The sequence below is a fragment of the Muscardinus avellanarius genome, assembly GCF_963383645.1.
Source record: "Muscardinus avellanarius genome assembly, chromosome: 13".
NCBI lineage: Eukaryota > Metazoa > Chordata > Mammalia > Rodentia > Gliridae > Muscardinus > Muscardinus avellanarius.
The window spans coordinates 40,189,640-40,212,690 of NC_137799.1; the positions used below are offsets into that span (position 1 = coordinate 40,189,640).

The window sequence follows — 23,051 nt, forward strand, 5'->3', positions numbered from 1 at the left end:
GGCTCCGATCCCGGCCTCGCTTATTCTTTATTTTGAAACAGGGTCTCACTAAGTTACGGAGTGCCTCACTAAGTAGCTGAGGCTGTCCGCGAACCACGATCCTCCTGTCTCAGCCTCCTGAATGCTGGGATTACAAGCGTGCGCCACCACGCCCGGCTCTCATCATTACCCTTCTGACCTGTACTACTACAACAGCCTCCAGGCTGGTCACCCCTCGGTCCATTTTCCATAGTGTAGCCAGAGTGAGCATCCTTTTAAGAAAGAGATTAACATGATCTGGTCATGTTAATCTCTTGCTTGACATGTCAGTGGCTCCCAACTGCCTGAGGATGAAGTCCAAAAGTCCAAATATGGCTTACAACCTCCTTCATAATCTGGCTCTGCCCCACCTCTCCTTTCTGCCCCTTCTTCCCTTGATCTCTTTCCCTACCCTCTGAAGTGCTAGTCACACTGAACTGCTCTTCCATTTCTCTAAGTATACCAGCTTGCTAGACCTCAGATCTCAGGCATGTGGCACCTCTATATGATATGTTCTGTGCCTCCCTTTCCTTTTCCCTCCTTACCAGCTACATCCTCACTCACCCTTCAGGTTTTAATTTGAACATCACCTCCTCTGTGAAGCCTTCCTAGTTCCTCTGAGAATGGCTCTCTTGTATGCTCTCAGAATCTTGTGTAGCACTTAGAACCATTTATTATAACTACAAGTTTACATATGTTTTATAGATTGGTGTGGCCTTCTGAAGGGCTGAACATGTCTTACTCATCTTACAAGGGCTCCAGCAACTGGCACAGTGCCTGGTACAAAGAAAACATTCAATAAAAACTTAGTGATTTACTGAAAAGGAGCATGAGGGAGTTTGCTATTTCGTATTTTAATTAGGAGAGTACTTATACAAGTTTGTTAAAACTCATCAAATTGTACCCTAAAGTGCTTTTACTTTATTGTATATAAATTATACCTCAATAAAGCTGAGTCTGAAAATACTTGGCAAAAGAGAGCATTTCAATATTCCTTTGATAACCAGCATCAGATAACCAGTACAGACCTCTTACGATCCAGGCCCCAAGCTCTCTCCCTCACTCCCTCCCCACATCCTGAGAGTCACCAGGTCTAGGTACAGTTTCTTTTCAATGTCTATCAAAGCCCATTCTTCCATTTCCATTTGCTTTTCCAATCCAAGCACCAACACCTGATCCCTAAATTATTACAACAGTCATTCATTGTCTGTATTCTCTGCCTCTCTCTCTCCCTGTCCTAGTTGTCCCTATCTTCTAGTGAGATAAAATCTTATTAAAATTCTACTTTGTTTAACCTGGTGTGATGGTGTACCCTTGTAATCCCACTACTTGGGAGGCTGAGAGACAACTGCAAGTTTGATGACAGCCTCAGCAACTAGTGAGGCTCATCAACCTAGTAAGACCATTTCAAAATATCAAAATAAAATAGGGCTGGGGTGTAGTTTGGAGGTAGAATGCCCTTGGCCCAGTCCCCAGTAAAACACACACACACACACACACACACACACACACACACACACACACACACACTTTGTTCACATTTTATCTCTGCCTATGGTGGTTTCTTATTATTCTTAATAGCTAAAATTTATTCAGTGCTAAGTGCCAGGCATTTTGATAAGTATATTTCTAGGTTTCAGTTATTCATCAGCTCAATGAAGTAGACACCATCATCACTCTAATTTCACAGATAAAAAGTGGGAGTTCATAAACATTAAGTTCAGTCCAAAGCCACCCTTCAGAGTAAGGGATAAAAATGAGATTTGAAAGCAGGAAATTTGCTTCATCTCTTAAAGCAGTTTTCAACTCTATGAGGTTACTACTGTTTTTTTTTTTTTGGGGGGGGGGTCCTAGATGTTGAACCCAGGGCCTAACACATGCTAGGAAAATGTCCTACCACTAAGCTACAGGGTTTTGCTAAGTTTCCCAGGTTGGCCTGAAACTTGTGGTCCTCTTGTCAGCCTCCCAAGTATCTGGAATTATAGGCATTCACCACCAAGCCCAGCTTATTTTGAGAAAAGGTTTCAATAAATTGCCCAGGCTAGCCTGGAATTTGTGGTCCTCTTGCCAGCATCCCAAGAACCTGGAATTACAGACATGCATCACCAAGCCCAGCTTGTGTTTGGTTTGAGCATTAGCAAAATTCCCTTTTCAAAAGATAACTCACCTAGAACCTCATATAAGATTGATAAAAGCACACTGATCACTGGTACTAGCTCTGTGGCTGCCTCTTTTAACTTAGCTCTTGAGATAATTTGGGTTGAAAACCTCTGCTCCGCCACATACTACCTTTCTCTTGTGGAGCCGACTCACTTTTCATAGGTATTTACCTTTCTCCCCAAACCAAATGGAGCTAGAGTTCTATAAGAACTGGGACCAATGCTCCATCAAGTTTTGTAAGTGCTGCCTAAACGAAGACTGGTGATCTCCTCGCTGGTGAATGAAAGTGTAGCCCCCAGCCCCAGGATAGACTCTGTGTAGACAGGACACGCCACTGCTCTGGGCTGAGGTACAGAGTGCCTATGTGTAGTCTGTGGTTTCACAAACTTTGTACAGATATTCAAAGTTTCTTCCAACCTCAAGACTTACTGATTTTAAACTCACAAATTTAAGATTATGAGCATTACCCATTTTTCTTTGCACTCCACCCAGATAACAGATCCAGATTACTCTGTGCTTGCCCCACACGACTCCTCCTCCTCCAATGTCCACTTTCACAGGCGGAGGAGCCAGACTAACCTCTACAAACAGGAAAGGCAGCTAAGCAGGTGAGCACAGGTGGGGACAGATGGGAAGTTCTGACACGGGTAGGAAGTGATACCTTTGCAGACCACGATGGAAATTGAAAAAAGAATAAGCTGAATAAGGAAGGTGAATGGTAACATGTCTGTGACGCTGCTCTACAGGAAGAGAGAGGGAAGAAGGATCTCTCTGGCGTTGTCACACTAGTCTGGAATAGCTTTCAAGAAAAGCAAGGGAGTATGTCCCCAGTGTGAGAAAATATTGATATATCTACCTATGTATGACATACGTATCTATGTAGTTAAGGTTCTTTGATTCTTTAAAACTGTTAGGTTTCATAAGACCATTCTCTAGGATGTAGGTCACCTTTCTGAGAATTCCCACCACGGGAAAGTCTTGAGAAGGCACTTCTTCTAAAGTTGGAAGAAGGAACTACACCCACACAGCCACTTCTGTTATTTCCTTGGCTGCAGCTCTGCCCACCCAGTGCCTCCTAAGGCCTCCCCTCATTGTATGACTAGAATCCCTCTAGTCTCCCCATACCATTTCCTCAGAACTTAACAGTTGTCAGGGAGAGGAAAAGGAATATTTACAGTGTGTGGCTAAGAGCCTGGAAGCCCACTGACTTGGGCAGACCCTTACCCTCCAATGCATATTTCATGTCTTGGGCAAACAGATGCCACATCACTTCTGCGCTGACTTTCCCCACACTCAACTCCTGAGGAAACCTGGATGACAGAAGAAACCACAGTCAGAGAGCAAGGCAGAGCTATTTGGTGTCACTCATTCCAAGATGCTTAGTTCTTGGAGGCCATACTGAAGAGAGGAGAAGCCTGGGCAACAGGGTTGGGCTCAATGTGGAGCAAAGAGACCCAGGGGCCAGTGATAGGACAGGTGATAACAAAGGAGATCCCCTTAGGCAAGGTGGGCCCATGAGAGAGAATGTTCCAAAGGCAAAGAATTAAGGCCCAGAGGAGGGTTGAGGTTGGAAGGCAGGTCCAGGCTAGCTGAGGTAGAGGAGAAGGGGCAAGGGGGTGGGCTCTACCAAGAACCACTTTATTCACAGCAGACAGACACGTACACACATGGTCTCTGGATCCCCTGGGGCTCCCAGCAGCCACAAGTCCCAGAAGCCTCTCACTCCAGGGAGGCTTGCTCAGTCTGGGCAGGGCCCCCATTATGTTTCCACAACTGTCTCCAGAAACAGTTACCCAGACAAATACAAGAGACAGAGGGACAGACGGACGGACAGGAGGAAGAGGTGGCACTGTAAACACACAGAGATAGGAAAGAAAGAAGCTGTTAGACAGATGGACAGACCAATCACCAACAAGACAGGGCCAAGTAGGGTGATACTCACTGGTTCAGAACTGGTGTGTAAGAATTCTTATCTTCTTCTATGATTGACACAACAAGTGTGATGAGTTTGGGCCAGAAGTCCAGATTCCGAATGCTGGGCCCTTGTTCCTCTGGAGGTAGCTCCTGCTTCTTGTTCCAGAGGAGGCAGTGACAAACAGTAGAATTGGAGTGTGTCTCAAATCTTCTTCTTTCCTTTTCCCTCTCCATCCCCTTATTCTAGAATCAGGGACCCTCTCTCTCCTGGAGCGCGTCTTTAACAAGATCTGTTCTCTCCTAGAACCCTTGTTCCAACGCAAAAAAAGGCCCTTCATCCCCTGAGAGCATCAGTCCTTGGCCCAAGGGCATTACTCTGACAAGTTTGGTCAGTCCCAGAGACATTAAAGGCACCTGTTCCCTTCCTCCTCACTTCAATTGCTTTGGATAGATGACCCCTGGAGCTCCCCTCCAACCTCACTCCCACCTAGTTCTCCGTGGCCATCACAGGCAGCCCTCTTCTTCTATACCTGTTACTCCTCTACCCTGCCACATACACATCTCAGCTCTGAGAAGCTCCTCTGAGTTCTGCAGGAGGCACTGAACAGACTCTGCATGCATTTCAGCTTAATTTTCAGCAAAGTGAGATTTTCCTGACCCACTGAGATCATTAGAGAGAACTGCATTTGGAAGCTATCTGTCTAGCTGCAAAGAAAATGTTTTGTTTACAAAGAGGCAAAGTAATAGTGGTGGATCTCAGGAAAAGAGGAGCCACTCCACCTTCCATACCCAGACAGGACAAGTAGGGGTCATCACAGAGACTGGAATGGGCATTACCTCCCACTGAGACAAAAGCAAAGGTGGAGCAGCCCAGAAAGACAGGGATGGGGCTTTGATGTGGATGCCACATGTTACTGCAAAATCCTTAATAAGCCTTAATAAGAAGTTACTAGGAACCAGGAGAGAATCTACATCTTGATGATTCTTCTTAAAATCACTTAAATATATTTCTTCCTTTACTTTTCTGCCGCTATCCTGGTTGAGGCTCTTATCATTCGCGGATCTCCTAACTGGTCTTTGAACTTCAATCCAATACCTCTTCTAGGGAGCTGGCGGTGATCGTTCTATAAGGAAAATCTCATAATGTTACTCTTCTGCTTAAAGTCCTTCAATGGCCTTCGACTGAGTTCAAATTCAGCTTGACAAAAAGGTCTTGTGGACGATGACCTTCTTCTTTACCTCTTCTGGTAAAGCCAGCACCACACCCATGACTACCACATATAGTAGGGATCTGCTAAGATCTCTAACTCCATTCAGTAGAAATTATCACCCCTGGTCATACCCCTGGTCTTGTTAAATGCTCCTTCTCTGAACTCCCAGAGGATCCTATGTGAACCTCTTGGATAGGCTTATTAGATAACTACAATTACAATAAAATATATTAAGAGCAAAATAATAAAAATAAAAATGTAGTAATTTCCCCCTTAAACTAAAAAAAGTCAGAGATGTATCTTGCTCTACTTTATATCTCTAATGCTCTGTTTCTTAAATGAATATGTGGAGGAATGAATCAATAATTAAGGTCAGTAATGGAAATGTTAAAAAATACTAATAGGTTTACTCCAGTATAAGTATTGAACAACGAGAAAATGAGAATGAGAGGAGGCAAAAGGCAGACAGCAAAATACAAAGTTAAAGAAAGTCCTTCAATGGTCTGTAGTCCGTCCAAAGTCTATAGTTCATTCTCATGCTGAGGCACAGAGACCAAGTATTAAAAGCTACCTCTGAGTGACTGGAAGATCAAAGCTGAGGATAGCATCTTCTCTCATTAGAGAGAATTCATAGATGGTTGACAGAAGAGCCCAGAATGTAGCAGCAAAACAAAGGCCCCAGGAAAATCTCCTATAGACATCAGAACCAATGGAAGATTTTTTTATACCTTAAAAGGAGGAAGCCTTAACTATAGGGCTGGTGCAGAAAGTACACTTGGGAATGAGACGAGGCATCATGAGGTAAGATCTTAGTTTTTGCTAAGGTGCTCCTAGGATGCATTATACATTGGATATTTATTCCTGAAAGGACAATAATCAATATATTTAGATCAATAGATTCCTATAATTTGGTCCTACTGCCTTTCAAGGTCTAGCTCAAATGCCCCTTAGATCAATATCTGATCACGAGTGACTTCCTCATTGGAATTCTTCCAATCTCATCCTTTTGTTTAGTCCCTGCTAAGAGAATACTTTGAAGTTATATATATGTTCGTTGAGACCACAAACTTACTAAAGAACTATGCTTTCCTCAGACCTGATCTTGAACAAACATTCAACATACATGTGCTGGACTGAAGGAAAGGTACTCTGCGAATGTATGCCCAGTAACACATTCCTAAGGCAGGAATTAGAATTGAGTAACTGGATGCATTATGAAGTCCAATCTCTGAAATAAGAGTGAAATAAAAGGAAAAGGGAGGGAGATAAGGAGGAAAGAAAGAAGAAAGGGAGGAAGGAAGGAAACAAACAATTGGAGATATCTAGAAAAAATGTACTAAGTTATCAGTTGATGAGTTAGGATGCCACCCTAAAGCAGATGAAGTAGATAAGACTTGCAGAAGGACAAGGGAATCCTTGAGGGGCAACTGGTGAATATACCTCAGAAGAGCATGCACTGCAGAGAGAGGTGATCAGAGGGAAAAAGTTACAAGCCAGGGCTCAGAGGGACAGTGAAAGATCTCAGAGGGGGGCAGCAGAGAACTTAAGAGTCCACATGAGACAGAACAAAATTAACCTTGAGTGAGAAAAAAAAATGACTCTGGAATGGACTGAGAATTCCACTTCTCAAATTTAGGTTCATTCACTTTCTTCATCAACAAAGGAAAACTTATCCTTGCCATCTCTGTTCAATTCAGGTATGTCACCTTTCGTCCAAAGGTTCCTTCCTGTCAATCCACAAACGTCTCACATGGTTTAGATGGTCTATACTCCACAATTCACTGACCCTTGAGAATATCAAGGAGTTTTTCCTGGGCTCCTTTCTACCATGACTCAAGAAAAGAAAATCTGAGGCTCCACAGAGCCACTGTCAGCTGGTCCCACCTGATTCTAAACCTCTTACCAGCTGGTACTGGTGGCTGTATAAATCGTGGCAGTTGTTGAAGATATACTCATATGTAGAGTTCAGGCAGGCCTTCACACAATCCTTTACCACCTGGCTGGCTCTTGGAGGGCTCTGCAGTTCTTGTACCTGCCGATTAATAGAAGAAATACAGGGCCAAGGTCCTGCTCATGTGGGTGATATATGTTCCTAGCACTCCCCAAACCTACTCCAGATGCCTTCATCCCTTTCTGAATCCCCAGACCTTGCCCTGTGATGAAATTTCCAGGACCACTGATGGGAGAACTTCCAGGCCACCCTTGTTGATTTGTGGTTTATATGTTCTCTCAGAAGTAACCCTGGGATAGGCGCATGGAAACATGAGCTTAGAGGCGATGAATCCTGGAGCCTCAGACTCTGCCTGCCTAGTGCGTCGTACTCTCCATGTTTTCGTGGCCACATTCTCAGCCCAGCCAACCAGCCCAGTCCATCCTTACCTTCATTCTGAAGAAAGTAATGCTGGTCAGCAAATCCACTGTGGATTTTAAATCCTGAAGCCGCTCAGGACTTCCAGCAGGGAAATTATTCTGTTGCAAATCAGACAAATGTAAGAAAGAAATAGAAGAATATGAAAACCTTCCTTGCTCAAAGCAATGAAATCAAAAGCCTCCCTGCTACCCACTGGGATTTTCTGTAGTTGAGCTGCACAAAAAAGCTGTAATACTACAGGACTTCCTCTTTTTTCTTCTACTGAGACAGACAGGTCCTTGCCCAAAGCAGAGATTAATTAATATTCCATAGCTCAGAAAGCAACACATCCTCCCCACAACCGTACTTACCATGTGGTGTGTATTTGTTTAAATGAGCACACAGGAAGACATACATGAACACACAGGAAGACACATATACACACACAAACTTTTCTTGGATGAAGAGTCTTATACCCAGTGAATCCTATAAAAGTTACAATCTAACTGTATATCCTGGAATATAAATGGGGCCCCACTATAAATCAGTCTGAGATCTAGGACTTGCACTTTAGTACACAGAACATATCTCTTCTACTATTCTGGAGCCACCAGATAGCAGAGGTCTGAGTAGAAGTTCTCTGGAATACGATCCTTAGAACCTTTCTGCATGTCTCATTTCATTTCCTTTGGCATGAGTTTTGGGAGGAAGCTACCAGGGAGATCTGCAGGGAGATGACGAGCCACTCTCTATATGTCAATTTTAAAGCCTTTGAATGGCTACTTAACTGCCAATGATATACTGTCACCTTCCCATTATTTGTACAAATGGGAAGTCATGAAAGCACAGATAATTAAAACCACACATTATTTTTACTTTGAGGTTGTTTTTACACTTTTAATGTGTGTATATGCCTATTTTGGAAACTTCAACATTTTAAGCAAGCAATTAAGCCATTCTAAGATCTAAGCTTAGAAGGAGCTAAAACGTTTCCCATTTCCTTATCCTGCCTCATCCCAGGTATCTACTCTCTTATTACATCTATTTCCCTCCTCAATCCTGGGAAAGTACATGATTTCTGATATAAATTACTTGTTTAAGCCAAGTTATCTCTCCTACTAGCCAGATTTTCACAACCCCTCTCAAAGCAAGAAAGTATAGAAAAATACCTAGTGGAAATGTGATTAAATATCTAATTTTGTTTTTAGAAAGCTCTATGTTGCCCATGTTGGCTTCAAAATTCTCCCAAGCAGCTAAGAGTACAGGTATGCACCGCCACACCTGGCAAGGATTTTTTTTTTTTTTTCAGTACTAAGGATTTTTTTTTTTTTTAAGTATCCAGGGGCATTCTACCTCTGAGCAACATCCCCAGCCCTATTTTATTTTGAAACAGGGTCTCACTAAGTTGCAGAGGGCCTCACTATGTAGCCAAGGCTGACGGCTAATATGCAACCCTCCCGTCTCAGCCTCCCAAGTACTGGTATTACAAAGGTGCGCCACCACGCCAGGCTAGGGTCTAATTTTTTAAAGGGCACTGCTGGAAGAGATTATCCTCAGGAAACTCCCTAACAGAATGTCATCAGGGAGTCTGGTAGAGTGATATGAGTGGGACTGCACTGATACCTGCTGTTTACATACTGTACAGTCCTTGGAGTTAGCAGCAGCCCTGGCCATGTGGGTGGGTATGATGATACAGACCAATTTCCCTTGCCTTTAATCTGCATAGCCAAGATTGGCCCATGTCTCTCTAGACTGAACTTGATATTACTATTATCCTGCCCCACAGCCATGCCTTCACTTACCCTGTATGTAGAAAGGTCAATCCTCAGTGAGTTGTGTAGCTGGTCCAGCAGTTTTACAAATCTCTCTTTCTGAGGGTGAGAAACAAGTAATGGAGAGAAGAGGGATAACTTGTTTCAGAGCCTCTAAACTATAGCAGAAACAGAGCACCTCTAAGTGAACAGAAAGGGTAAGGAGGGGACACCTGGCTGGCAACACATCCCATCCCACCTGTGCCCATGGGGAGAACAACAAACGAGGTAAAGGAAAAATTGGATAGGTAGTCCCTCTTCCATCTCTTAGCAGCTCTGCCTCAAACTAGGGAATCTTCACACTGACTAGGGGAAACATCTCTTACTATACCCAGGTCAACAGGACATGACCGGTGTACCTCTGTCTCTTTGGGACTGTAACGCCTATCTTAACTAGATAAAACTCCAAGCATATTTTTCCAACTTGTTCCTGAGTCTGAGGTTTCTTGATTTATCTTGGGGGTAACACATAGAGGTTATATGGCTACAACTGGGCAGTTAAAGTAGAAATAGTGAAGTATTTGGAAGAGGGCCAGACAGACATTTAAACTACTTTCTACATAATTAAAATACATAACATATACTATTTTAATAATTAAGTTTCATAGAAAAAGTATAATTAAACATGGAATCATGTGCCTAAAGGCAGTTAGCATAGAACCTGTATGTTGACTGTATTATTAGATATTGTCTCAACTCATAATGGGATAAGAAAGAATGGAATAGATATTTGGCTTAACCAATTACATTATTTCATATGCAGAAATAATCTATCAATAATAACAAAAAAGCGATTAGTACCAAAATGCAGGCTTCCGAGAATCAATGGTTTGGGGATAGCATGAGTAATTTTATCCCTACAAAGATAACCTTAGTAATGGGTCAGAAATATTTCATCTGATTTGTGTCAAACTCATGTCAGATGACACTCTGAGTAATAGACTGACTTCTCAGGTACCTTAACACCAGGAAGGGTACACCCTGGAAAGAGAAAATAGTCCAGACACTGGAAAAGGGAGAGGATCAGGTACACACAGTCATTCTCACTTAAACATCAGCCTCATGTGAACTTAAAAGAGATTTGAATCTGTTACTGAGAGAATAATATTAAAAAAGATCCATCTGTAGACTTGCAAAGCTAAAGAACATGGTGACTCAACCAAGTTGTTAGCCTAGTGAAGCTTGTGCAGCCCTGCTAAACCACCATGGTGCTATCTGTCGTTTATTGATGTGATTTAGATTGGTGTAGTTTACATATCTATAATGGAAAGAAAGTTCACTTACCTGAATTTTAGGCACATCAATAAACTCTACAGATCTGGCTAGGGAAAAAAGCAAACTTTATTAATTGACTACAAATGGGTACATATGTGTTTCTATCATACTCACCCCAAAGTTGGAGGCTGCAAAGCGATCAGATGCAGACACATTGGTAGAGGCGGTTGTGTGGGCATAGTAGGCATTGATGTTGGCCAATAAGGTGCTCATCACTGCCGGCACACCAGGACACATGTACTTGGATGATAAACATGCAAAGTGCCTGAAAAACACAACACTCTTGCTCTCAGACTTTTCAGGGCTTCAGCAAAAGCCAAGTAGGAACTCAATAAAAGTTTGTAATACACTGAAATACAGCCAAAGCAACTGTTCCCCTCTGCTTATACAGGGCTGCTTCTGTGTACAGATCCAGGGACAGCTTCACTGACAGACATATCTTGTAGCAATCAGGAAGTCTTGCTATGCGAGTCTTGGTTGACTCCACACACAATTGCTTTCCCTACAGTTTAACATCCTCTTGACTCCCAGGCCAGTCTACGTCAGCTTGCTCATCACCCCCACACAGACATGAGCGTATGCCCTGTCTGCTCAGGCCTGTGATGTTGGAGCAGGTGTGTCCTTGCATGCTCTCCCAGGTCCTTTCCTTTCCAATCTCTGAAACTGGAGGTAGACAGATAAAATAGCCTCTCTCTGGCAAACATACTTCCTTTCTTTTTGTCTTAAGGCATAGAGGAAAGTAAGGAGTTACTGCAAGTAACCTCACTAAGCACCTGTCTACCATGTCCTGTGCCCTCGTTAGCCACCCCAAGAATTAGCAGCCCCTTCCCAGAGCCCCAGGGGAGCCTCACGTCATGGCCTGATATATGGACTCGATGCCATAGCGCATGGCAAATTCATCCACAATTTCTTGGGCTGTCTCATCAAAGTACACCTTCCATGCATCATCTCCTCGAGCCTCAGGGATCCGGACTCCTCCACTGCCCTGAATGTCTGTGAGGTAATGGAAAAGGTTCTGCAGGACACAGAGCAAAGAAAAGCAAAGGGTTAAAAAATATTAAAACCAAAAACAAACCCTGGTGGTAGAGTCCAGGAAAATTCAAGTGGGAGTCTTCAAAAATTCTGTCTTTTAAGTCACTGTTTGGTTCCTTCTGTGACCCCAGTAGGCTGTTCTCATGTTGCTGAAGAAGAACTGAGTCTGGGCTCAGTCCCTCAGGCTACCCAGCCTAGCACAGAAAACTAAAGATACAATAAAAAACAGGCACCAAATCTTCAATCACCTACCAATTCTACTTATGGTCAAGGGCTCCATCCTGTGTCCCAGTTCCCCATTCTCCCAAAAGGCTGGCTTACCTCATGGAGACACGTATACTGCACGTGATATGGGGCTACCTTCTCCTCCCCCTTGATCTCCACACTTATATGCAGTCGGATAGCTCCCGAGACAGCGGACTTGTCTGTTCTCTTCTCTAGGAAGGAAAGAAAACTGGAGATTGACACCAATGCCACTGCAGACAGTGCTGATGGCTCCCTCCTAGATTAACCCAAGGAAGAAATGGTACCAACCCAAGTGTTTACCCAACAGGGTGAACTCATTCCAGTGGCCAAATATTCCACAGATTCCCCTGTTCTAGTGGGTAGGAGAACAGGAGTGGTCAGGAAGCTAATGGCTTTAAAGATGAGAATGAAGATCAAAAGGCCTTCTGAAACCTGAATAATATTCAGTCAGAGTGAGTATCAGCTACTGTGACTCCCCTATTCCTCAGCCCTAGCCAGTGTCGGCTCTCTGAAAGTAGGGCAGGATCTATGGGGAGATATGTATTGGGGACTGGTGGTTTTGATAGATGGCAGCCTTTCCCAGGTCCCGCTCTAGATTCTCCCTTCCTAGTAACTTTCTCTGGTCCAGTTTCCTCACCCAGATTGTACCAGACATCCATTTCTCCACTCAGTGTCCGAACCTCGATGATGGTTTGGCCCAGGAAATCGTCAGACTCTCGCTTCAGCCGCTGCTTTACCCTCGATTTGATGTCATCATCCTCATCCCACACACGTACCTTAATGCGGTCAGAGGAGTTATGGCACTCACTGTGGGAGAATTAGGAAGGCTCTGTTAGAGACAGACCCTGCATCACCACCACTCCTAATACTCCCAGTCCTCCACCCCCATAAGCTCTGTCGGGTATATTTGAGGCCTTGAGAGAAGAAGAGGAGTCAGGGGCCAGTGGTACTAAATTTTTAAGCATGTCAGCCTATCCCAGCAAGTGGTTCGTTACTCCTCAGCCTAGGTGGCTCTATACACCAATTCTTATTCCCCTGAGACAAGGGGTGGGAAGACGAACATGCAATTAAAGACAAATGTTGATTTCCTATGCAGCTAGGTATAGTAGCAATACCAACATGACAACAGCTAGACCTGCCACAGAGTCTTAGGAAGCAAGTGCCAGCTCCCTCCTCAGAGCCTAAGAGATGAAGTCATTTGAAAGGGATGTTCTTGGTAGGTCCATCTGGTCATATCTGTTTAGTTGTATATGGAAATCTCACATCTAACTATGTGCCTGGTGAACTTCTATCATCCTTTATTATCCCCTTGAATTGCCATATCCTCTCTCGTATTTGCTTTGGAGAAGGATGTTGCCCAGGACCCCTCATGCTCTCCTCCCCAGCAGTTGCTTTCTGGATCTTACTCTTCTGCCCCAAAACTCTACTCAGCAGAATTTGCTGCTGCTTCCCTATGTTCTCATAATATCTTTTAACATTCCATTAAAAATTAAAATTTAACTACTGCTATTCTGAAAAAATAAGGGACAAAGTGAGCTTCTTGAAGCCAGTGATTGTCTTATTCTTTTTGAGGTATTGTACAGAATAGGAATTTAGTTATTTGCTAAATGTGGGCAAAAAAGACCATAGAGCTAGTTCATCTAAAACCAGTCATAAGGAGTCAAGAAGAAACCATTAGGATTCTCAAAGAAACAGATGCTTCTCTTAGGAAATATTGCCTGTGGATTGGAGATTAATTTTTACTATATCCTAATTCCTTTCCACATGAGTTCTCTGAAGAGCCAATAAATATGGCTTCTACATAGCGAGGCAGCTCAGCTGATGCAGATCCAGGTCCTGATCATAGGCCTTGGAAATGGGAATAAAAAGCAACTGGATTCTCCAGATACGGTTGGTCATTTTTCAAAATCATCCTTTACTTTATGAAACCATCTGTAAGTGCCAGGTGTGATAGTGACACCTGTAATTCCAGTGATGCAGGAGGCTGAGGCAGGAGGGCTCCAGGCTTGTGGTCCGCCGAAGAAATTTAGCAAGACCCCATCTTAAAACAAAAAATAAAAAGGACTGGGGCGTAGCTCAATTTTAGAGCACTCCTAATTCTTTAATATCATACACATGCAAAAAATTGTCTACAAGAAGGTGAGTTAATGGAAAAAAGAGTGGAAGTGAATGCTGAGACAAGAACAGCCTCTCTTAAAAGAAATGGAAACTTCTCCAGAAATCAGATTTGATCTTCATGACAAAATTATCCCAGTGTAGGGAAAGGACACTCTTTCCTTGTTCCTCAGAAAAGCTTAATTCTTCCTAGGCAGGCTGACAGAGATGGAAGATACAATAAGGTGGTCAGTCCCTGGTTCTATCAATGAGCAGTCTTTCTGCTTCTAGAAAAAGCAATGTGGGGTGCCCTGGGACCCCATAAACAGCCCTAATTAAAACAAGGCTTGGGCAAAATGCAAAAGCCCATGAGAAGAAACTTAAAAAATGGCTGCTGCCCAAGTGAAACATGTAAGAAATTGGATTTTTGCCACTGCCTTTCCCAACCTTAGTACTCAAGCCTGGAAAAGCAGGATGTAATGCCGCTGCCAAAATGCACACAGACCTGGGTAAGACCAAGCCCTCTATGACTTACAAATGGAATTTCTCCTCCCAAACAGGATTCAAATTTCCAAAAATGGTCTTGGTACGCTTCTTGGTTTTGCCAACTTGCACAGTCACATAAGGGTCACTGGATCCTGTTTTGTCCTTTGCTTGTAGGCCCTGCGCACACACCACTAGAATTCAAGCAGAGAGAGGACACTTCAGAGTAAGTCAGAAGAAGCCTTCCACAGCACTTATCATGGGCTCTTCAACTCAGAGCAGCTTCCCTGGGCTTCTTACACAGTGACTGTGATCTTACTCCTCTCTATCTAGCCTTAGTCCTGGCCCACCAGCCTGCCACTCAAAGCCGGCTCAAGAACCCCACCTCCCCACTTACACCTCACTGGTTCTTACTCCCTGTGATACATTATATTCTTCAGCCCCACCCACCCAGTTAGTAAACTATGGGTTAGCAACTCCCTGGTCTCCTGATTCCCCCTTCCCCTCCCTTGCAAGCTCTTATATCAAACTACTAACCAAGCCCATAGTATCTGGTTGTTACCACATCCTGTATCGTTTCATATTGTTTGCAGGTACTAGTATTGCTTCATCTGCAGGGAGGAGGTGTGGTAAATAATGCAGCTCTCCCTCTTCCCCTCAGTTCTATTTTCTTTCTCTCCAATCACTTGCTCCCACTTACTCAGGATGCTTCTTCCCCATACCTCGGGCCTCCTGTCCCCTCAAAGTTAGCCTGCTCACCAGTAATGGTGATCTTGGCCGACCATTTGGAGGTGCCATCCAGTACACTCTGCTTCACTGTTTTCATCTGCTGCACATGGGCAACTTTGCTCACTGTGAAGACGTCACGGATAACTTCAAATATCTCTGGCTTGTTCCGCTCTCGGATCTTCATACGGTCCTTCATGGCCATGATAATGTTCTGTGTCCGGTCCTCAGCTCCATGTTTAGAGCTCTTTTCAGCAGCCCCTGAAGGATGGCCAGAGCCATGAAACATGAATAAGCAATAGGTCACCTACTAGACCAAGGGCGAGCTGAGGAACAGGGCCTGGGAGAGGCTGTGGAGCAGTGAGAGGTTAGAGGGCTTGGGAAATCTTTGGGCAGAGCCATTGTGGGACCTTGCTGACTGGCCAGTGGAGTTTATAGTGCAACTCAAAGGGTAGCAAGGTCTTGATAACTGTGATGGGGGTTCATTACACTATTATATTTAGATATATAAAGAAAAATTTTATCAAATCTCCAATTCAAAATATCACCAATAAGCATCTCAATTATCATGGAGGGATAGTGGGTGGGCATGACTCATTATTTGGAAAGAAAATACCCCTTGTTCAGTATTTTACCTTCACTGAAAAGGAAAAGGCTTCAGAATCAGACAGACTGGAGGAATGGTGGATGGCCCCACTCTCTACCCTCAGCCCACCAGGCACTCACGCTGCAGGCAGTCGGCGTTGAGCAGGTCTTGGCACTTCTCATGGCACTTGACCCCACACTCACTGCAGCGCATGCCCTGCCGGGCAATGCCCCAGAGCAGGCCTTCACACTCATAGCAGTAGGTTGGGGTAGTGGCGGTCCAGACCTCAAAGTTGTGGGGTGTGGTGCATGAGATGGGGTAGATTAAGGCCTGCAGTGTTTTCTTATACACATGGGATTTCTGAAAGACAAATATCCCATTACCTACCAGCAACTTTAGGACTCTGCTTAGAAAGAGACACCTGGGTCCCTAGTTTTGCCCTTGGACATAAACTCTCTTGCCCATATCAGAGCCTAACAGAAAGATGACCAAAATATAGTGGTCATCCAACACAGGTTAGACTTGATACTGAGTTTCAGCCTTGTCCCAGAATTCATATTTTAGGGAAACGGGGTACTAGATCCAGTATAAAACCCTGATCATACTCTTCAATGAGACTGTGGTCTGGACTCCTGCTTCTCCTAGTGCAGAAAACTCAGACTTAACATTATCTGTTTGTTTCACCAATGGTGTCTACTATGAACTCTTGAATTCCCAGTTAGTACAGCTACAAGGATGACCACTGGTCCTGAGGCCAGTGGACTCACAAGAGCCTATGGGTCACTTACCAGCTCTTCATCCTTGAGAGAGGTGCGTGTAGCCATTGCAGAAGTAATCCCTGCCTTCCGGGACTGGACCAGTGACTGCGGGAGAAGACTTGTTGTCAGCCCTGGACACTACCAAGGACAGGCAAATTCCTAGGGAGGAGCTTCAGTAACCAAAGCCACTTAAATCTCACTCTGGGTTTTTTTGGTTTTTGTTTTTTTGTTTTGGTGGTACTGGGGGTGGAACTCAGAGGCTTTTCTACCTCTTGGATATACTCCCAGACCTATTTTTATATTTTATTTGGAAACAGGGTCTCACTAAGTTGCTGAGAGCCTAAGTAGCTGAGGCTGACTGCGAACCTGTGCGATCCTCCTGTCTCAGCCTTCCAAGTGCTAGGATTACAAGCGTGCGCCACCATGCCCGGCTTCACTCTGTTTTGTTTTTATTGTCACTCACAGGGACTGCCCCTGGGTTCCAGGTAACAAGTGTCCCAGGTAACCCACAGTTCTTCTGGTCATCTACAACCCAAAGGGCTTCTCTTTCCCTTACTATTCTTAGGTATCCTACCCAATAGAAATTACTATCTTAGATTCACCATCGGAAAAGAGTAATGAGAGACATTCAACTTTGCCACATTAAACCATCACTAGGAAGAATGATTCTATGCTAATCCCTGGGATTCCCACCCAATCCCTGGTGAGCTGTAGAAGCCAGCAGCCCAAGTGAGCAGGGCACTTGGCAAGCAAAAAGGCAATGTAGTCTTAGTCAAATCAATCAGGGCAGGAAGTTAAGTCTGAGAGCCACAGTTATCCTGCTAGCGGGCTCTTGCACAGAGGGACCCCATAGGAGAGCAATCCCTGGTTTACTTAAGCCAGGGGATGCGAGGCAGACACAAGTCATAATATCAGCCTAATAAACAGAAGGATAAGCCAGGAGGGTCCCAGGTGATCTGGGATGTGGACTCTTAAAGGATAGGAAGGGGCTCTGGAGACACTCACCATAGCCTGCAGAGAGGAAAGCAAGGAAAGGAATAAGATGATGTTAAATCCCCCCAAGGCATGGATACTTTCAGAGGCAACTGAGAGGTTCTTCCTTATAGTGCAAAGTCAAAGGTGTCCTCACCCACCCCGCTTCTATCCAATTCAACCCAGACAGCTGGCCGGAGCCAAGGCCTAGAGCTCCTAGTTTAAGGAGAATTATATCACAAAGTGAAAGACAGGCAAGGGTAAAAGAGAAGGGAAAATGAGACATGGACTAGAGACTTGCTGGTGGGCAAGGAGGGAGCAGAGGATGAGGAAAAAATAAGGAAAGAAGGGAGAATTAGATGGAAAATAGTAAAGTAAGGAAGATAGAAATGAAAAAGAAATGACAGAATTTATCATCAACCAGATAGACAGTGAAAAAAGAGGTATACTAAAAAGGAAAAAAAGAAAGAAGACACATAAATGGCAAGGAATAAAGAAATGAAGAGAATGGTGAATGATATTTCCATTCAGCCAACTAAGGATGGAAAAACAAATGGGAGAAAAAACAAATAATGGAGAAAAGTAATGGATAGGAAACAGAATGGACAGAAAAGGGAGAACAAAGAATAGGTAAAGAAAATGGTAAGAAGAAAGGGGTTCATGTCTTACTGAATCCTTATAACTTAGACATTGCATATATGGCTTTAGAGCTCTGGGGCTCTGGGAGAGCCTGTATCTCACTCTACTCCTTTGACCCACAGACTATAGAAAACTTCTCAAGCTGATTCTGCCTCAAAAGTATAACCTGGAATGGGAGCTTCTGGTCAACCTGGAAACCCTGAGATCAGCTTTCACTCCTAAATCTTTTGCAACTTAATTCCATGCATGTTTATTATTGCCTATTAGTGCCAGACATTGGGTTAACAGAGATAGCCTAGAAGCTTATGTCTTAGGAAGATTTTCACTTGTCCTCCAGGAATGGATCAAGTTCCAGTCATGCTCATCACACACTAAGCTCAATCATCTAAATTAAGGGCAATATCCATCCCAGGTCATCAAAGAGAGCTGCAGAGATAGATGCCAGAGGAGTTACAGGCTTAGAGGAAGACTCTAGAGCCCAGCTCTCAAGACCCACACCACAAGTGTTCCAGGCAGGAACTGACCTGCTAAGGATCCCAGGGCTCTGGCTATTGACTTAGGCAGGGCAAGGTCCCACTGAAGCCATCATTAAGTCTCAGGAGGGTTTTCAATGACTGACTGATTAATCATCAGACAGTGTGAGTCACTAAATGGAACACTTCACATCCTGACAGTTTGCTAAGGCCCAATGGGAAAGGCCCCAAGGATACTGCCTCATCCTGCAGAGAGTCCTCACTTACCAGGTCACTGACAAGTGGCAGTGGCTTCTTTCTGCGTAGGTCTGGCATGCTGTCAATACCATAGAGCCCTCCGGCTGGCCTGAAAAAAGAAGAAACTATGTCAGGACCTTCAGTCCTGCCTTGAGCTTCTGGCAGGTTGGGGTTCCATTCCTCTTGATCTCTCTATACCCAGAAGAAGATGAACTACCTCCATCATGTGCCTTTGAGAGGGTTAAGGAAGACAGGGAGGGAAATAGATCCCTGGGGTTGAACAATAGAATTGCTCTCAGAGCATCCCTCGGTGTTGCCAGTGGTTTTAACCAAGGACAAAGAGCTCTTTTATCCTACCAGGACAGTTCGAGACACCTCTTTATTTCAAGGCACTTGTGCTCCACAAAGAAGGTTAAGAATTAGTGGTCAAGAGGGCTCTTGCCCACACGCAGGCCAGAGACACTATTCCCCAAAGATACCTCTTGTCTCCACAGGAAGAGCTACACAGGTGAGCAAGACTACCAAACAATGACTTGTAGAAGGAGACCTTCTCTCTCCAAGAGTAACTGAGTCACCAGTTCCATCTATCCAACCTTTCTGAATAAAAAGGTCTCCATGGAGAGAGAAGCCCTTCATAATCAAGTGAAAGCAGGTAGGATGGAAGACTTCCAAAACACCATTTGGAGTGGGTGGTGGGAATGACTATTTAGGAAGGAAACAGCAAAGGGACTCTAGAGAGTCTGACTTCACTCTCTAAACACATTAACAACGTCTAGAAAAAATTACAGCTAGAGGATCTGAGGATTTCTAAAACTTTTATGCTTTCACTATACTTAGTAATTTTGTTGTTGTTTGCCTGTTCTTTTGTAATAATATGCAATAATAACAACAAAACAGAGGATGTCACCAACAGAACATCAATCTTATATTAGGATAACCTAAATTTTAGCTCCACTTCTACTAACTCAATACATATCTTCTGCCAGTCTTCCTTCCTTTCTTTGGGTCTTGGTGTCAATTCTATAAAATGAGACAGATGGGCTATGAAACTTCTCTAGCCTTTTGAATGATGAAATTTAATGAAAGAACTCATTTGCCAGGTGTGGTGTCACACCCCTATAATCCTAGTACTTGGGAAGCAGAGACAGGAGGTTCATAAGCTTACAGCCAGCCTCATCAACTTAGCAATACTCTGTTTTTTTTTTTTAAAAAAAAAGGGGGGATCCTGGGGGCATTACTTGGAGGTAGAATACCCCTGGGTTCAATCCCCAGTACCCAAACAAACACCTCAAAAAAACTCATGTACTTGGTTTTAATTAGAACAACGAGGTAAGGGAAGGTAGATTGTACACGAAGGCTTGTCTAAAGAAAGAAATTCCAGAATACTAAGTAGATACTTCAGGCCAATGTAGGCAAAGAATGAAGCCACAACTTGGGTCAAGACCAATCTCTAGAAAGGTCAATTCAACATGATAGTTTCTAGTAAACTAGCATTCTGAACATAGGCAGTGGACTTGTCTTTAATGAGATTATCAGACCTAGGGCAATTCTATCATTGTGACAGCTTCAAGGACTAAGCTGAAGAAAAGAAAGGAAGACAAAAGGGATTTATTTAGAAAACCTTGGCATGGCTCCATTTAAAAGTAGTTTTGGAGCTAGGTGTGGTGGTACATGCCTATAATCCCAGTATCTGGGAGGCTGAGACAGGAGGATCAAAGGTTCGAGGACAGCCTCAGCAAGTAGTGAAACTCTCATTAACTTGGTGATACTCTGTTTCAAAATAAAAATAAAAATAGGGTTGGAGTGTAGCTCAGAAGTAGAATGCTCCTAAATTCAATCCCCAGTAACACACACACACACACACACACACACACACACACACACACACACGCGCGCGCGCGCACTTGGATATGTTCCATTAGCATCTGAATATTTTATAATTATTAGAAGTAACCCCCCCCCAAATCACTGAAGCAACTGGTGCCACAAATTTGTAGCTAATTCTAAAAACTATATTTTCCCTTTAAGTCAAGAAGTTTCATGACATAAATGCTCTTTTGAAAAAAAGGGGTAGCTCATTTACCTGACTGACTTTTTGTGTGGGGGGTACTGGGGATGGAACCCAGAGGCATTCTTCTACCTTAGCATTACAGCCCAATTTTATTTCTTATTTGGAAACAAGATCTCACTAGGTTGATGAGAGTCTCACTACTTGCTCAAACTGTCCTTGAACCTGCATTCCTCCTGTCTCAACCTCCCAAGTACTGGGATTACAGGCGTAAACCACCACACCAGGCATCTGATTGACTCTTGACTAAAAGAAGACCAAGTGCAAAATGAGGAGTATGTAATAATGTGCCGGTGATGTAGCTCAGTTGGCAGTGCACTTGCCCAGTATACATGAATCCCTGGGTTCAATCCCTAGTGTGTCTGTCTCTCTCTCTCTCGCACACATACACACGCACACACACACACACACAAAGTACTAGATAAATTTATGATCTAATCTCCTCCATGAGTGAGAGGAGGTGGTTACTGAGAATTCTGATGTCAGAAGCCTTTGTTGGGCAAAGGGAGAAGAACTAATTGGCAGTGTATGTGGGGGAGAGTGAGAAATGGAGAGTCACGTAAACTCTTCTCTCTCCTAAGAACAGTCAGTCAGTTATGGGCAGTAGTCGAGCAGCTTAAAATGACTCTCTGATGCAATCACATGGGTCTGAAACTCCCAGATAAGAAGCACAGACAGCACGCACAGAGCTCAGAAGGGATGCTCCTTATGTCTTGACTAGAGTGGAATGGAATAAGTAGGTGACTCACAACAGCAAAAGCACGACTGAGCCCAGGGAGTAATCTAATCAGCTACACCATCAACGAGGAAATGGAAAGAAACTGATTCCAAATGCAAATATTTTTTCTAACGTTCCCATTTTTCTACATAAAAGAATATCACCACTGCCGCGCATGGTGGCACACGCTTGTAATCCCAGCATTTGGGATGCTGAAACTGAAGGATCACGGTTCGCGGACAGCCTCAGCTACTTAATGAGGTCCTCTGCAACTTAGTGACCCTGTTTCAAAATAAAGAATAAAAAATAGGGCAGGGGGTGTGGCTTGGAGGTCAAATGCCCCTGGGTTCCATCCCCAGACCCGTAAAAAAAAAAAAAAAAAAAAAAAGAATATCACCACTATGATGCAATGGATCAGAAATCAGAGGCAAGGACGAGAGAATCCCAAAGTTCCTTCCCTGTCCCTGGTGATCCACTCTGAAAAGGTCGTCTTCTGCCTCTTAAGAGTCTCCTCTGTCCCAGAGACCCAAACAACCTACTGTGAATCCTCTCCCTTCTCCAGGACCCAGGATGTGGAGCTGTTTTCCCTGCCTCCTAGGGGAAAATCTAAAAGCAGGATAAAATCCACAGAAACTTCAGGGAATCACTTACCCTTCTGGAAGCCACTGAGGCAGAGAGAGGTCGCCATCATTTGGAATCTTGAAAAAGAGACAGAAAAGAGTTAGGTCCTGAGAAAGATGGAGACTGCCTGTAGGTTGCGTAGTGAGCGGTTTAGTCCACACTCACCACATGGTGATACAGCCGGCCTTAATTCCCAGTCTAAGCCAATACTATATCATCCAAGGCAATAAGTAGGCTGCTGAGATGAACAATACTCTTTCTTCTCCCCAGTGAAGAGAGAGGATAGAAGGCCAAGGTCCCCGAGATCCCAGGGCTAAGGTTCACTGGGAGTGTGGGTGTTGGAATTCACACCCCCCTACACACACCCTTGGTATAGACAACAGTACGCCACATCGAGAAGGGTCTTCTTAGTCTTCCAAGCCTCAATAAAGCAAAAGGGAAACTTCACATATAGTTGAGTCTTCTTTCAACTATACTCAAGCCCCTTTGGCCTCCCCAGAAGCAGAGCTTATCTTTCTGGAATTTATTTGACAGCGTTTGTGTTCCTTGAACCTCAACTTCCTGACACTGAATATGCAAGTATGAGTGCGCTCTATACTTGATAAGCTCAACATAGCAAGAGCCCGGGGCAGATTAGACACTTGGCTTATCATTCTGGT

The 23,051-nt window shown here is 43.9% G+C and overlaps 1 protein-coding gene across 2 annotated transcripts in view; it reads right to left on the reverse strand.

The window, feature by feature from the left end:
• UNC13B (unc-13 homolog B) overlaps positions 1-23,051 on the reverse strand; it is a gene marked incomplete at both ends in the record, with an annotated part of 46,166 nt that overhangs the window by 11,452 nt on the left and 11,663 nt on the right. Inside the window, 15 exons of one of the 2 annotated variants that reach the window (XM_080708583.1) lie at positions 3,403-3,488; positions 4,121-4,245; positions 7,207-7,335; positions 7,683-7,772; positions 9,456-9,524; positions 10,854-11,004; positions 11,591-11,754; positions 12,093-12,208; positions 12,655-12,824; positions 14,647-14,788; positions 15,354-15,581; positions 16,047-16,266; positions 16,695-16,769; positions 19,016-19,094; positions 22,423-22,469. In XM_080708583.1, the coding sequence (XP_080564709.1) occupies positions 3,403-3,488; positions 4,121-4,245; positions 7,207-7,335; positions 7,683-7,772; positions 9,456-9,524; positions 10,854-11,004; positions 11,591-11,754; positions 12,093-12,208; positions 12,655-12,824; positions 14,647-14,788; positions 15,354-15,581; positions 16,047-16,266; positions 16,695-16,769; positions 19,016-19,094; positions 22,423-22,469 (1,891 nt within the window). Of the gene's footprint in view, positions 1-3,402; positions 3,489-4,120; positions 4,249-7,206; positions 7,336-7,682; positions 7,773-9,455; positions 9,525-10,853; positions 11,005-11,590; positions 11,755-12,092; positions 12,209-12,654; positions 12,825-14,646; positions 14,789-15,353; positions 15,582-16,046; positions 16,267-16,694; positions 16,770-19,015; positions 19,095-22,422; positions 22,470-23,051 lie in introns of both variants that reach the window. The other variant, XM_080708582.1, reaches the window with a different exon arrangement.